The 13,270-nt window shown below is 35.9% G+C and overlaps 1 protein-coding gene and 1 long non-coding RNA gene across 4 annotated transcripts in view; one reads left to right on the top strand and one right to left on the bottom strand.

The window, feature by feature from the left end:
• The window catches only part of LOC122175250, a 47,319-nt gene that overhangs the window by 3,526 nt on the left and 30,523 nt on the right, over nucleotides 1-13,270 (bottom strand). The gene's annotated exons all lie outside the window — the stretch shown is intronic.
• The window catches only part of LDB3 (LIM domain binding 3), a 122,005-nt gene that overhangs the window by 88,798 nt on the left and 19,937 nt on the right, over nucleotides 1-13,270 (top strand). For all 3 annotated transcript variants that reach the window (XM_042862727.1, XM_042862728.1, XM_042862725.1), the window contains one exon: nucleotides 341-376. In XM_042862727.1, coding sequence (XP_042718661.1) covers nucleotides 341-376 — 36 coding nt within the window. The remainder of the gene's footprint in view (nucleotides 1-340; nucleotides 377-13,270) is intronic.

Genomic DNA, 13,270 nt, shown 5'->3' with positions numbered 1-13,270 from the left:
GACCGTGCCAGATTTGCATGAGAAATTAGACTTGCAAAACTGGTAATTTTGCTTTGTTTTTCTTTAATATTGAATGAGAGACATTGCTCATGGGGAAACCTGAAAATTTGGTGAGTTTCATTTAAGAGCTGAAGATGTTTCTTGTAGCTATGGTTTATGAGCAACCACTCTATGATGCTTTTGGCAACCAAACATTTTTCCTAAACCTATGTTCCTTTGCCCTGTGTGTTTTTTGGTTGTATTTTGATTGTCTTCTTTTTCTTTTTTTTTTTTTCTTTTTTTTTTGCCACAAATAACAATTGCATTTCCTTTATTCATATGGTATTCCCTCCTTTCACAGAGACAAAGAAAATGCTGCAGCAGCATCACAAAACAGGTAATTGTTGCTCTGTGTTTTCTCCTTTACCCCTTTTCAGTTGGCCTCCTTCCCCCTATTACTCTTACCTCAAAAACAGGCAATAAATGTTGCCTTCTCAATAAATAGGTTTCAACTAAGCAGATTTGCTAGGCATTTCTTTCTGATGTAGAATTCAGAAAGGTCTGTGAGATGGTAGCAGACATAGTAGTGAAGGGGATTTAATTGCTTGGAACTTTTGTATAAACATTTCTGTATCGATTCTTGTGTATGTTGTGTGATCCTTGATGGGATATGAGGTTTTGTAATTTCTTTCATTTCAAAAGTGATTTTTTCCCAAAGAATCTCAGCACGCTTTGTAGTTATGTGTAGAAATGTACCTATGAAGGTACAAACAAGAGCTGAAGCACAGGTACTTCTTAAATGAATCTAAAATCTTTTGTTTAATGGAGCAAAGAAATGTTGCTTGTTAGTTCATGCCTTGAAACAAATTTTACCTCATTTCTTTCCAATTTTATTCACCCCTCCATGAACAAATACTTTTTATATTTGTTCTGAAGACTTCTCACAGTTCAACAAAAGTTGCATAGAATTGAAATCCAAGTGCAAGCATCATCCTGACTAATGATATAAGCAATGGTAACTGGCACTTGGACACGCAAGGAAAATAAGAATTATGTCAAAAAGGAAAAAAAAAAAAATTTAAACCTTGATTCCTGCATAGCAAGTGTATATAAGGTAAATAAAAAATTCAATAACACATCTAGTGTTTGAGTAGTTGTTTGATTTGTGTAAAACCATCTACAGAACTATGCAGCTGCTCCACTGAAATCTCTTCTTTTGGATTTTACTAGGAACTATATCTGATTTATGACTGCTGTTAGTGTCACACTGCATTGCCTTAATCTTGCATGGTTTGTCAAACCATTGCTTTTATCCACCTCCATCTGTTATTGTTGCAGCTTTGCCATGTGTCTTATTATGATATTCCTAGCAATATGGTTTCCAGATTTAACACAAGGTACTTGTAAAATTCTTGCATCCTTTCCCTGGCTTATGCAGTAATGAGCCATCAAAATTTGTTGTGATTTCAAATGCAATACCATGATGATCTCCTACAGTGAGAATTTAGGAATACTTGAAGAACATGCTGGATATTTACAAATATAAATCTTCTTACAGGAAAAAGAAGAGACAGAAAAATGAGGCCTTAATTACTAAACCAGACTTGACTTTTCAGCTACCTTGTTACACTCCTGCCCCTGTTCCTGCCAAAGGCTTTGCCCACTGCACAGAAACAATAACTGCTGTTTTAAGGGGATAGATGTTCGTATTCTAGAATGCTGCTTTATTTGATGTGGATATGAAATGGTAATACCTCTGAAAACCATAAAACTTAAACAATTATTTTTATTTTAAAAACACCAGCATCTTCTGTAACTGGAATTCTCTCTCTTCCTCAAAAACCTATTACCTCGGGAATCTGTGACCTGATAACAAATATCTCCTTTACAACTTGCTTGTAATCTTTGTTACCCAGGGCTACAGCTACTACATATGTGCCAAAGTGTGTGACCTCCAGTATTTTGCAGCCTCCTCAGTCATGCACCGTGGGTGCCAACACTGGCAGTGCTAAGCCAATGGCCTCCAAGGGCTCTGTGAGGCCTGGAGTGAGTACAAGTCAGAGGGAAGCCAGTTGTGTCACTACTGGCCATAAAGTCTCTCTTTCTTCATCCAGTAATCGAAGGTACACAGTGATGTGTAACTGCGCAACTGACCTGGTTTGGAGCTTTGGAATGGTTTGGTAATAACAATCTCTAACTCTTCCAGACTGAAATGGTTATGGCCTAAAAGGCAGCTGTCTAAGTTCTACAAATTACAGCAACTTCTAATTCCTGTGGGTTTTACTTGTAAGGATTTCATCTATAACATAGAGACAAGTCATTAAGCACCTTCTGTGGAAAAGCAGCAGCTGATGTTACGCACTGTATTTCTCAAACATTGTCAAATTCAAATGCAAAACTCTTCCAAGCTATGTCTTTCTCTAAATACCTCCTCTGGCACCTTTTTTTTCTATGAATGCAGCAGTAAAATAGAGAATTTTTTCTATACCTTTTGATTTGTCCCTTCTATTTTCAATTTTATACAAGAGCTCTGTTGGATGACTTGAAACAGACAGGGCTTCATGTTATATAAAGGAAACTAAAAGCAGCTTTACTAATCTACTCAACTGTTCTCTGGACAGAAAGTCACAAGTTAGGACTCTACTGGGATTACGGTATTTTAAATCTTAGAGTGCATTTGTTGCCACATTTTCTCAGTATGGTTGTTAACCATAATTATCCTTTTAACCTCTACTGATTTGTATTACTTTCGTAAGTGAAAATCAGTTGAGAATATGTATTGACTTTCATCTACCTAACTGACATCATGGATTTTATGTTTATTGGTTACAACAAAAATGGAAATGTTTGAGAACATCCATTTCCTGTGATTTTCCTCTAAATACACAATACTGTGAAGATTAAAAGTATATGTAATACCTTTAAAGAAAAAATTAACCTGTAACCTGGTTTGTAAAACACCATTCACGTTTACCTGCTCACAAAATTCTTCTACAGTGGAATTAAAAAATAAATAAATAAATAAAATTGGAATTCTGAAAAGAAGGCAGTCTTGGGGGGAAAGAGAATTATTTTATTTGAATGTCTAAGTAAAATTATTTAAAATTTATATTGGATCAATTAATAACAGTTCAAGTTAATGTGAACTGTTTCTGTAAAACTGAGTATACAGAATTATTGTCATCTGCCCATCTTGTGTATAATAAGATCATTGTGATATTTTTTTAAGGCTTTTCCCTATTTCATTTACATCTATTCTACTTCCTTTTTCTGTTAAACTCTTAATGTATTCTGCCCTGCAGGAATGTGATCGAGCCTCTAACACTTTAATCACTCTGAAAAGCTATTACAGCATGTAAGATAAAAAAATTTTGTTTCTTTTAAATTTTATATCAGTATGTTTGCATTTAATTCATATGTGTTTGTCCAGTTCAAATTCGTCTTCTCCACACAGGTCCATATGGACATATATTCTCTTTTCTTTCTCTTTTCTTTCTCTTTTCTTTCTCTTTGTCTCTCTTTCTCTCTCTTGTTTTTTAAACATATATCACAGATTGTCTTTTGGTGTACATTTTGAAGATCCTTTCCACACTTAACTAACCTCACTATTTTCTTCTACTCAAGGTATGCGGTCTCAGAGATTCTTTTGCAATCTGTAACCATTTTCCTTTCAGTGGTAATGGAAAGACAGAATAGGCAAAATCATATATTGTTGTTAGAACATGGATTACATTCCATTATAAAATAGATATGTGGTATTGTATAGTTTCTATCTTTTCATGTTTGCTAAGTCAAAGTAAGTATTAAGTTTTGGTCAATGTCATGTGATGCTAAAACCCCAGTACTTGCTGTTGCTGAGGGGGAAGGAGGGAAATCCTGTGAATATTCCTCTGCATTTAAACTCAGTAATAGACTAGCCCATGATCCATAGCTGGGATGTACAATATGCAACTACACTGCTCTGCAGTGATGTATTACAGAAATGGAAGAATTTACAACAAAATGCAAATACATCAAGGTAGAAAAGTTCATCTTGAACTTAAATGCAGATTGTGATGAACAAACTTTTGCAAAACTGTTGCAAGACTTTTCACGTAATGGCCTGCAAGCCAGAATTTTCAACAAGATGAGTATTTTCAAAAGCTCCTTTGCTATTTATCTAATTGCAGGTGAAATTTGTAAGGAAGAAAACATTCTGTTTTTGTTGTGGTTTGCATTCAAGTTGGGTGTAACGAGCATGCTTCAATTTCAGCTAATCAGATTGTAAAATATTGAGTTAAAATAAGAGATACCATCATTTAGACTACCAAACCCAGAGGAGAAGGTACAAGAGGAGGGGACAGTCTCTTAAAGAGCAAGAGGTGTCAGGAATTCTGGACATTCATTCTAGCTGCCGAGGAGCGCACCATCTTAAATCAGAGCTCCTTTCTGAACGGAGCATAAGAAAACGTTAGGCAGAATGGCTGAAAGGCAGAAAATACGTGATGAAAAAACTACAGAAAAAAAGGTTGAGAGAAAGAATGTTTAGGGGCTGAAACCTAGCTGAAAAGCAGTCTTGGAACTGCGAGCTGCCTTTTGTTATTTGATTTTTAGCATGCTCAGAAAAGAATATTCTGGGCATTGTTTCTACGTTGTATGACAGAATCACTTACATGCTGTCACCTTCATAGGTGTCATGTAAGAACCTAACTCATAAGTTAGATGAGAAGGAGTAAAAATGCAGCCATTGTTTTTAATGATGTTCACCAATGTTTGTGGATAAGACAATTAGGTTAATAGTGTAGTCTGGTTTGTTGTTTCTGTTTTTGGTTTTTTTTTTTTGTTTGTTTGTTTGTTTTTTGAACACACTGAGATAACTGCTAGAGAAAATAACCTATAACACACAAATATGGCATCAAGAAAAATGACCCTAATGTCTGGCTATTAGATGGCCATATTATATCTGAAAATTGTGCCCCAAAATAGTATGATAATTTGAAAGCTCAAATTGCAATTGGTTATAATTTTTGGCATCTTATTTGTTCTGGTAGATAAAAGTTAGTTAAACCCACAGTAGAATTGGTCTAAAGACAAAATTATGCTTCCGTCCTTCCCTTTTTTCTCCCAGCTTCGTGCAGAACCACTCAAAAATCAGACCCTATGTCTGAGTGCATTTTGCAGTTGGTTTTTGACCTCCAGCAGCTCTGTGTCACGACTGCTGCCCTGGGGGGCTGTTCCAGTGCCTGACCACTCTCTCAGTAAAGAACCTTTTCCTGATATCTAACCTTATTCTCCCCTGTAAATAGTTGAAGACAATAAACTGAGCCTCCCAAAAGATTGTTTCAGTTTCTAACGGTGGATACTCTGTGCTGCCATGCAAGGTTGTCTGATAGATCAACTTCACCCAATTTGTCTACCTGTAACGTATGAGTTATACTTTCTAAAGCTGAGTGAAGGTTCAAGGACAAAATATGATAATGAGCACTGTGTGCTCAGATAGCAGGTAATGAAGGAAATGTTAGTAAAATGGCCACAGGACAGAAGAATAATTTTTTTTTTCTTTTAAATTTAGCTGTTTTTCAATTACAGATAAAATGAATGTTTATATTTATCTATGCCATGAGAGGACTCAGTGTGAGATAGTAGCATTTTATGCTGTATTTTCCCCTTGTATGTTGTGTACTGTTCTTATGTGTAAAGTGTTCTTATTGGTTGATGGCCAGCAGAACGTGAGCTGAATTTAGGGCAGAGATGAGGTAGGAGTCAACGGACACTTTATTAACATCTTTCCAGTACCCGTATCGCGTGAAATGATTAAACTTAGCACAAAACTGTGCTGATTATATTTTTAGGCTTTCAGAACTTGTAGGAAACCTGCTGCTACAGAACTATAATAATGTTCCTCAAACTGCATTTCTACATCTAATTAAGAGGTTTACTCCTTAATGTAAACTTCTGCTCCAGGAATGAATGCTGAGTGAAATTTATCGTAATTCGAAGAGCTTGTGGCAGGGTCAATACGACATCTAAGAACTCCACGCCACGTTTCCTGTTGCAGGTTTCAGTGGGAGCAGGACTTAAGTGCTGTATGAGACCTGGGGTAAACTTCAGTCATGCAGGGCTACACTACAGTCCTAACTGCTTGTGCAGAAAAGTCTAACAAATGCCTTTTCTTTTCTTTGCATTACTGTGCTTTTCTCTCAGTAACTCAGCACACTACTATGTTTGTAGCTTCAGGTGCAAACATAGTAGGCTTTTTGCTGTCCTTTTAGAAATGCAGCTTTTTAAGATGCTTTTTGTTTTATTTAATTTAACTCTAATTAGTAGCCCTGTTGAGCATGCTCCGGTGTCTACCAGCCCTGCCTCTGCCCCTGCACCACATGCTTCAGCACATCAGCCTGCTACTGCTGCTCAAAATACAGCCAGTATGATGACACCACGAGCAACCACTCCCACCTCAGTAGTGCAAGAGTCTTTCTCATCCTCCTTCCAAAGGTAATGCTTCGTTGCTTTGTCCTTTTGCAGATATACCCCTGTATGGCTCTGGAAATGCTGCATACACATTCTAAACTTAAGAATGTTGTATGTACAAGCTGTAGCCTATTTTGTATGCTTTTATATAATTCTGTGGGTTTTTTTCTTATTTCAAAGAATGTTCATGATTGTAAAGAATTTGCAAAATAAAACTGTCCTACAAATGACAAAAAAGGATGTTAAGTCTGGAATATAATTTATATTTCAAAAAAGCAACTCTACGGTCAAAACTGGAAATGTTTTTCTACCACTTCAAGTGAAACTAAAACTCATCACAGTACTTAGGAGTGGTTGAATGTGGCTTCTCTTAATAATATTTCTGTAGTGAGGCATGAAATGGAATTTTTTTTTTTAAAGTAGGTCACTCGTAATTGAGCCTACTGAGTTGTAGCAAATTTCAGCAAAACCACACATCTGATGATTGAGTGCTCTGTAAAGTTTTAAGTCATCTCTAACAGATTTATCTAGCTTTTTCCTCTAATGCAGCTAAGCTATAGAGCTAATGTGAGTTTCAAGGAGATGCCAATTCGTAACACTGGTAGAGTGCAGTAGGAGTTCCAGTCGTGTATCAGAAATGATCAAACTCAGCCTGTGCAGAAATAGGACTCACATTGCTGTCACATTATAGTGATTGTTGGGAAAATGAGAGTGAATTTTGTTTAGTGCACCTGGAATCATAGAATCTGCTTCTCTGTTGTTCTTTTTTTTATGTTTTTTGCTACATAATTATTCCTAAAAGATATGTATTCTAGAGTGCTTTAAAAACCCAGGGAAAAGCACATTTCCAATAATATAAACTACTTAAAATAATTGAGATCTAAGAGGTAATCTCTCATACCTTAGAATTCTGTAAATGGATTTGGAAGTGTTCTCTTGGTTCTATTTCTTTTTAAATTTGTGCTAGTTCACTTGAACTACTTATGCATGCCAACTACTTAATTTTTACCTCAATAATGTTTTTCCTAATTGCGACCTACAGGAATCCAATGTTTTTAGTCCAGTGCAAGAAAGCCAATCACCAGCTATCAAAGGAGGTTTGAATATAGGATATTACACTGTAATTCAGAACTATGCTGAAAGGCACTTTTACATGAAATAATGATATGATTTAAGCAATTTTATTCCCTATTTCAAACAGTAACACGAAGAAAATTGATATGTGAATATATGCCTCAAAACTAAATCCTCTATTCAACTAATCATGTTGGTAACGTGTTTTCTGAAGGAGGTTAATCTTCTGATAGTGCTTTTATATTAAAATCTTTTGCTTGAATTCAGATTGAAACATCTGAATTCAAAATACAGTCTTTCTTAGTTTTCAATAGACTTTTTTAAAAAAGATTTTTACATAATGTGTGCATTGTGACTTGTGTTCTCTGGGAATGTGCTTGGTTGTGCTATTCTGTAAGCCTGCAGATGTATGCTACAGAAAACCTGTCCCTGGTAACTACGCAGCAGCCCTCTTGTACCTGAACTCCGACAGAGCTTGATTCTGATGGCACTACTTTGTCCCTGTAAATTTTTTGTATATATGCTTTCATACTTTTACTGTGTCTTCTGCAGAGTGCTTGCAGCCCCCAGCTCTCTTTCACAACCTAAGCCTGTCCTTGGGTCCAAGAACATGTCAGTAGCAGCTTCCACTATTTCATCCGCTCTCTCATCTCAGTCTAGGTATATCTATAAAGATCTCTTCTGTTTCTTTGTACTCTATTTGTTTTTGTTCTGTATTATTCTCTCACATTTAAGGTTTTTGGCTTCTTAAGAGACTGCTTTTGTGAAAAATATTTAAAAGCATGATGTGTCTAATAGAATTGCTGCCTTGTTTGATGGTTCACATTAAAACCTAAGTTGTAGACTTATGATAGGCAACCAAGGAAATAATTTTGATCAAAGTTGCTTCAGTTGGTAAGCCTGTGCTGGTTTTGCCATCTTAAAATGAAAATAGGTGTCCAGTGAGGCCAGCTGAGAATGACAGATTTGTGGTTTTTTTTTCTTGGTGAAAACATGGATCATAGTTTAACCATCTGATACACTTTCAAAAGACCACAGCTCTTCATTTGTTATGCTCTTAGTTGTGGCTAATGAATGACCACAGCTAGGCAAGAGCATGCACATTTGAAGAGCACACGTTAAGAGATATAATAAGCGATACAGCGATCTTCAAGATTAATGTAAAAAACAGCAGTTAAGTGCTAAGCACAAATACAGACTTGAAAGCATTTTTATTTGCTTCACATCACTGAAACCAATGCAAAAATGAAACAGCTACGTAACAGAAGATCAGATGAATTCTGAGTTTTAGTAGGTAAGCATGGCTTTGTTTAGTTCCATTTCTCTAATTCCCATATGCATCTACTAAAACATAAGAAATCAAACTAACATGTTGATGTAAGTCCATTTATCGAAGTTACACTCTTCGTAACTTCATTTTCAATTGCTTTATGAAATTGGTGTCACCAAGAATGTACCAAGAACAGAAGGCAAGAATGGAATGGAAGACTTTGTAAGGGTTTTTACTACTAGTAACACATCTAGTTCTATGCACAAACTTGCAAAATTCTGAAGTGATGAATTACATATAGAATTTGTTATTTATGGTATCTATCATAGAACTGTAAGATTACCTCATTTTCCAATTGAGTGCGCAGTGCACTTCAGAAGTAATTCTTATACTCCTTTTCTGTGTTAGGCTCTTAAACATGACCACCAGTACTATTTTATCTGATGCATATTTTGCTAAACAAATCCCTTTCAGTCAGTTGGAGTGATCACCTATCGATATAAGAACAGGGTCCTATGTAGCTATAGCTGACAGGAGCCCCTAATAGTCAAAGCAAGACCCATACTTACTAAGCAACAATAACTGTGTGTATTTGGCTTTTTGTTATACTGATGTGAAAAAAACTAGTGATTTCTTCTGAGTGACAGAAGAGACTCACATTAGGTATCTCTCTGAGCTAAGGAACAAAATGTATCTATCAGTCAGAACATGACATCAATCTGAAGCCATGGTACTGCTCTGGCCAGCAAGAGGACATCTATTTGTATTTTATCAGTCTGTATCCTAGGAGCCATAAGACTCTTGATATGAGAGGTATATTTTTACCTATCTACGTAGGAGATTTCTTTGGTATTCTCTTAGCTACAGTGAAAATTATACAAAATAGCTAGTAATAGGTCTCATGCAAGAAGTAGTAGTATGATGGCATTAGTACTTTGTTTCTGTACTTTCATTAATACTAGCAGTAGTTTCACAAAATATTTGCAAATAGTGATCAATTTTGCAATAATCAGTGGCAATCATAATTCTAACAAGTAACAAGAATAAAAAGATCACTCAGAAATACTAGATTTTTTTTTTCATTTTAGATATCTTCTATGCATTAAATTGGCATGGATTGTTTTACGTTTTCCTCCTTTGAAAAGATATGGGCATCTTAGTTGAGTGCCAGCGGGCAGCAAATGTGCCCAGCACTGCCTAGGAATAAGGAACATGGACTAAGGGAAGTGATTACTCCCTTTGCTTTGCACTTGTTAGTCTGCAACTGGAATGTTATATCCAGTTTAGGTTCCCCAGTAAACAAAAATGTTGATAAGCTGGAACAAGTACAGTGGAAGGCCACTGAGATGTTGATGAAACAGCCGAAGGAACAAGCTTTGCTTAGCTTCTTCCTCCACATTCCTCTCTTCTCTAGGCTAATAAGAGTCTTCTTTTACCTATGAGGAAATGATTAACAGGATAGAACTGAGCTCTTTGTAGTGTTGCCCTGCAGGAGAACAGGAGACAAAGTGAAAAGGAAGGTTCTGACTGGTTAAGGAAAAAAAAACTTTAAGCCAACCTTCAAGTTGGGCAGGGCAGCAAATTGCTCAGATGGGCTGTGCCAACTCCGTTCTCTAAGATTTTTCAAGACCCCACTGGATAAAACCCTGATCAATATGGTCTGATCTAATGGCTCACCTTGCTTTGAGCAAAAGATTGAATGACAGACATCTGAGATACATTCCAGCCTGAAAGCCTCAGAACCTATAAAAAACAAGTGTCCACTTCAGAGAGTAATGCTTTCATCAGGCTGTTAAAAGCTACTGTTCATGGCTGGCAATTATTCTAAGTCAAGGATATTGGCATATACTTCAAGTTGTTATCAGCTGGCACGCGTTATTCTCTTAGGTAGTACCTCTCTCAGTAGTGCAGTAATATGACAAGCCTTAGGACATAAAAGCAAATCAGAAACTCATAGGAAAAAATTGGTTAAAAATTGGCTCCTAGCAATCAAGTGCAAAATGCAAATTCACATTTTGTTGGAGTGTTTTGTTACAGATGAAATAGCTTCTTTACCTCTTTGCATTTGTTTCATGTTTATTTATTTTAAAAACTGCCACATACTATTGCTGGCGTTCAGATATAAGGGCGTAGTTTCTAAATTCTTTTGTAATTCAAATTGTCAAACATCAGATAGTTTTGATTTAGAAATCAAGAAATGTATTAGCATGCCAAAATACAGTTCTAAAGGTCAAGTATCATCTACCATTGGAGCATAGCAGCAGTTCATATAACTTTAGTTCAAAATAAAATATGATCTTAGTTACAGCAGTATTCCATCCTGTAAAACATGTACAGGTAGAACAAGCCGGAGGTTGTCCCACTGCTGATTCAGTAGTTTCTTTTTTCCCCTTCCAGCTACATTAAAGAGACCTACCAAGAAAATACGGGATGATTTCTTGGTCAGTGTTCTTAGCCAACTTAAATCTGATTTTAAACCTTGACAGAACAGTTCTATATTGATTTTACTTTTCTGAATAAGGCTGCATGGATGCATAGCAACTGACATGGCTAAAATTTTCATAATCTTCCTGAAGAAGGACGTTAGAAGTCATTAACCTTTAACTGATTGTGTTTCTCTGCCCTTTTAAACTTGCAGAACTAATGTTACTTTTGCGCTTGAAATCGTATTTACAAACAATAAAGAAAGCATAGCAGAAGTTTTTAAAATAAGTGACAGAACTCTTTATGCAATTGGTTATTCCATTAGGAGGGTAAAAGCAGGGCAACCAGCAAGACAGCACTCTGGGAACATAGCAGCAGGAGAAGCAGAGTCAGGATTATGGTTCTACAAGAAAGGCATAGCTTCTATGATCCTAGGGTCTGAATCCAAGCACTGTCTGTGATAAAGAGAAAAAATTCTCCAGAAGCTAAGAAGATAGCTGATGCATGACAAGATCCTACTGTTATTTATGGCAAATGTAGGCTGTGTTCCTTCATGCTGTGATTGTTGCCACACAGCTCTGTACTGCTCTGCACTTAGGCAGGAGCTATGTTCATTCTGAACCCCCTTGTTTCTATCATATCCTATGATATTCTATCATATCATATCCTATGCTCTGCAGGGACTCAGTGCCTCTTGTATTTACACAAAGGAAGCATTTTTTTCTGAAATGACGTTGTTTCCCCAAGGAAAAAAAAAAAATCTGCCCATTCACCCAGGGCTCTGTTTAGTGTGTAACAGTAGAACAGTACTGCAATGGAAAAGTTGCTAATGATAGATTGATTCTGCTACCTCAACTATTTTTTCTTGTCCTTTCTGTGGGGTTATCTTTGTTTGATCCATAATTAGCCAGGAAACTTAGCTGATCTTTGAACTTTGGTTAATTCAAGTTTTCCTTGTATGTAAATTAAGCTTATGTTATTGACAAAAGAAAATTCATACCTAATTGTTGTGGCATTACAAATTGATGGTGAATGTCAAAGAAAACAGTCCAGTGGTTGAATTGTAATTCCACGACTAAAAAATGAACAGAAGGGGCTGAGAGTGAATTACAAAGCAATATACTCTGCTCATTTACTTGTAACCCTTATTCAGGTTTCACTATGATTCCCAGCTTTAATAAGATAAGCAAAATGTAACATAATACTGATCTTACATTATTAAAAGTATATACATGTTGTTTAGTTTATCACTTATTAAAAATATCTCCTATTCATAAGAAAAATCTCTGTAAGACAAGATGTCACTATTTTCTTGATACATTCTTTTCAAATACAACTTTTGTCTCATTTTAGTTTCAACCGGCATTCTTCCACCTCCATCAGCTACCAGTCGAAGAGGTATAAAAAATGTTTTGTGCAGCTACTATACCTTAAAAGCACTTAACAGCCCAGTCTATTGCTGCATCCAGTGAAGTATTAACATGAAAATCCTTACTTTCTTAAAACTAATAGTTTTCAGAGCCAGTATTTAATTCATTGCCTCTCACATGCCATTGGCTGCTACAGATAAATCCAGTAAGGGTGCTTTCACTGCTTTAGATATGCTGTTGCTTCTTCTTACATTACAGCATCTTCAGCACTTAGGACATCTTTTTTCATTCTTTCCTTCTTCCTTCCTTTCCATTTTTTTCTTTAATGATAACTCTATTTCCTTCAGCAGAAATTCTACCTGATAAATCTTTTAACTTCACTAAAACCTGTAATGATGTTTCATAACACTTCATTTCTCTTTGACAAGGCTCTTTATCTTCTTACTGCATTTAATATTCATCATACATTTGCAATAGATTTTAGTGATTGACTTCTAATTTTGTCATTAACTTGATACAACGAATAGAATTCTTTTCAGCATTTTCTTTTTGTCATTTTGTTTTAATTTCCCTACACGTACAAGGAATCTGGTAGCATGTTTTTATCACACTCTTAACTTCAAAAAACACTTGAATTTTTAATAACCATTTTTCTTCAAGGCAGTTCAGGTATCACTAATCTGGCTCAGAATTTCTTTGCGTT

This window comes from Lagopus leucura, unplaced genomic scaffold (genome assembly GCF_019238085.1).
Source record: "Lagopus leucura isolate 7727_CA_CO unplaced genomic scaffold, USGS_WTPT01 Super-Scaffold_739, whole genome shotgun sequence".
Lineage (NCBI taxonomy): Eukaryota > Metazoa > Chordata > Aves > Galliformes > Phasianidae > Lagopus > Lagopus leucura.
The sequence above is the reverse complement of the archived record's forward strand: the minus strand, read 5'-3'. Positions and strand labels throughout refer to the sequence as shown.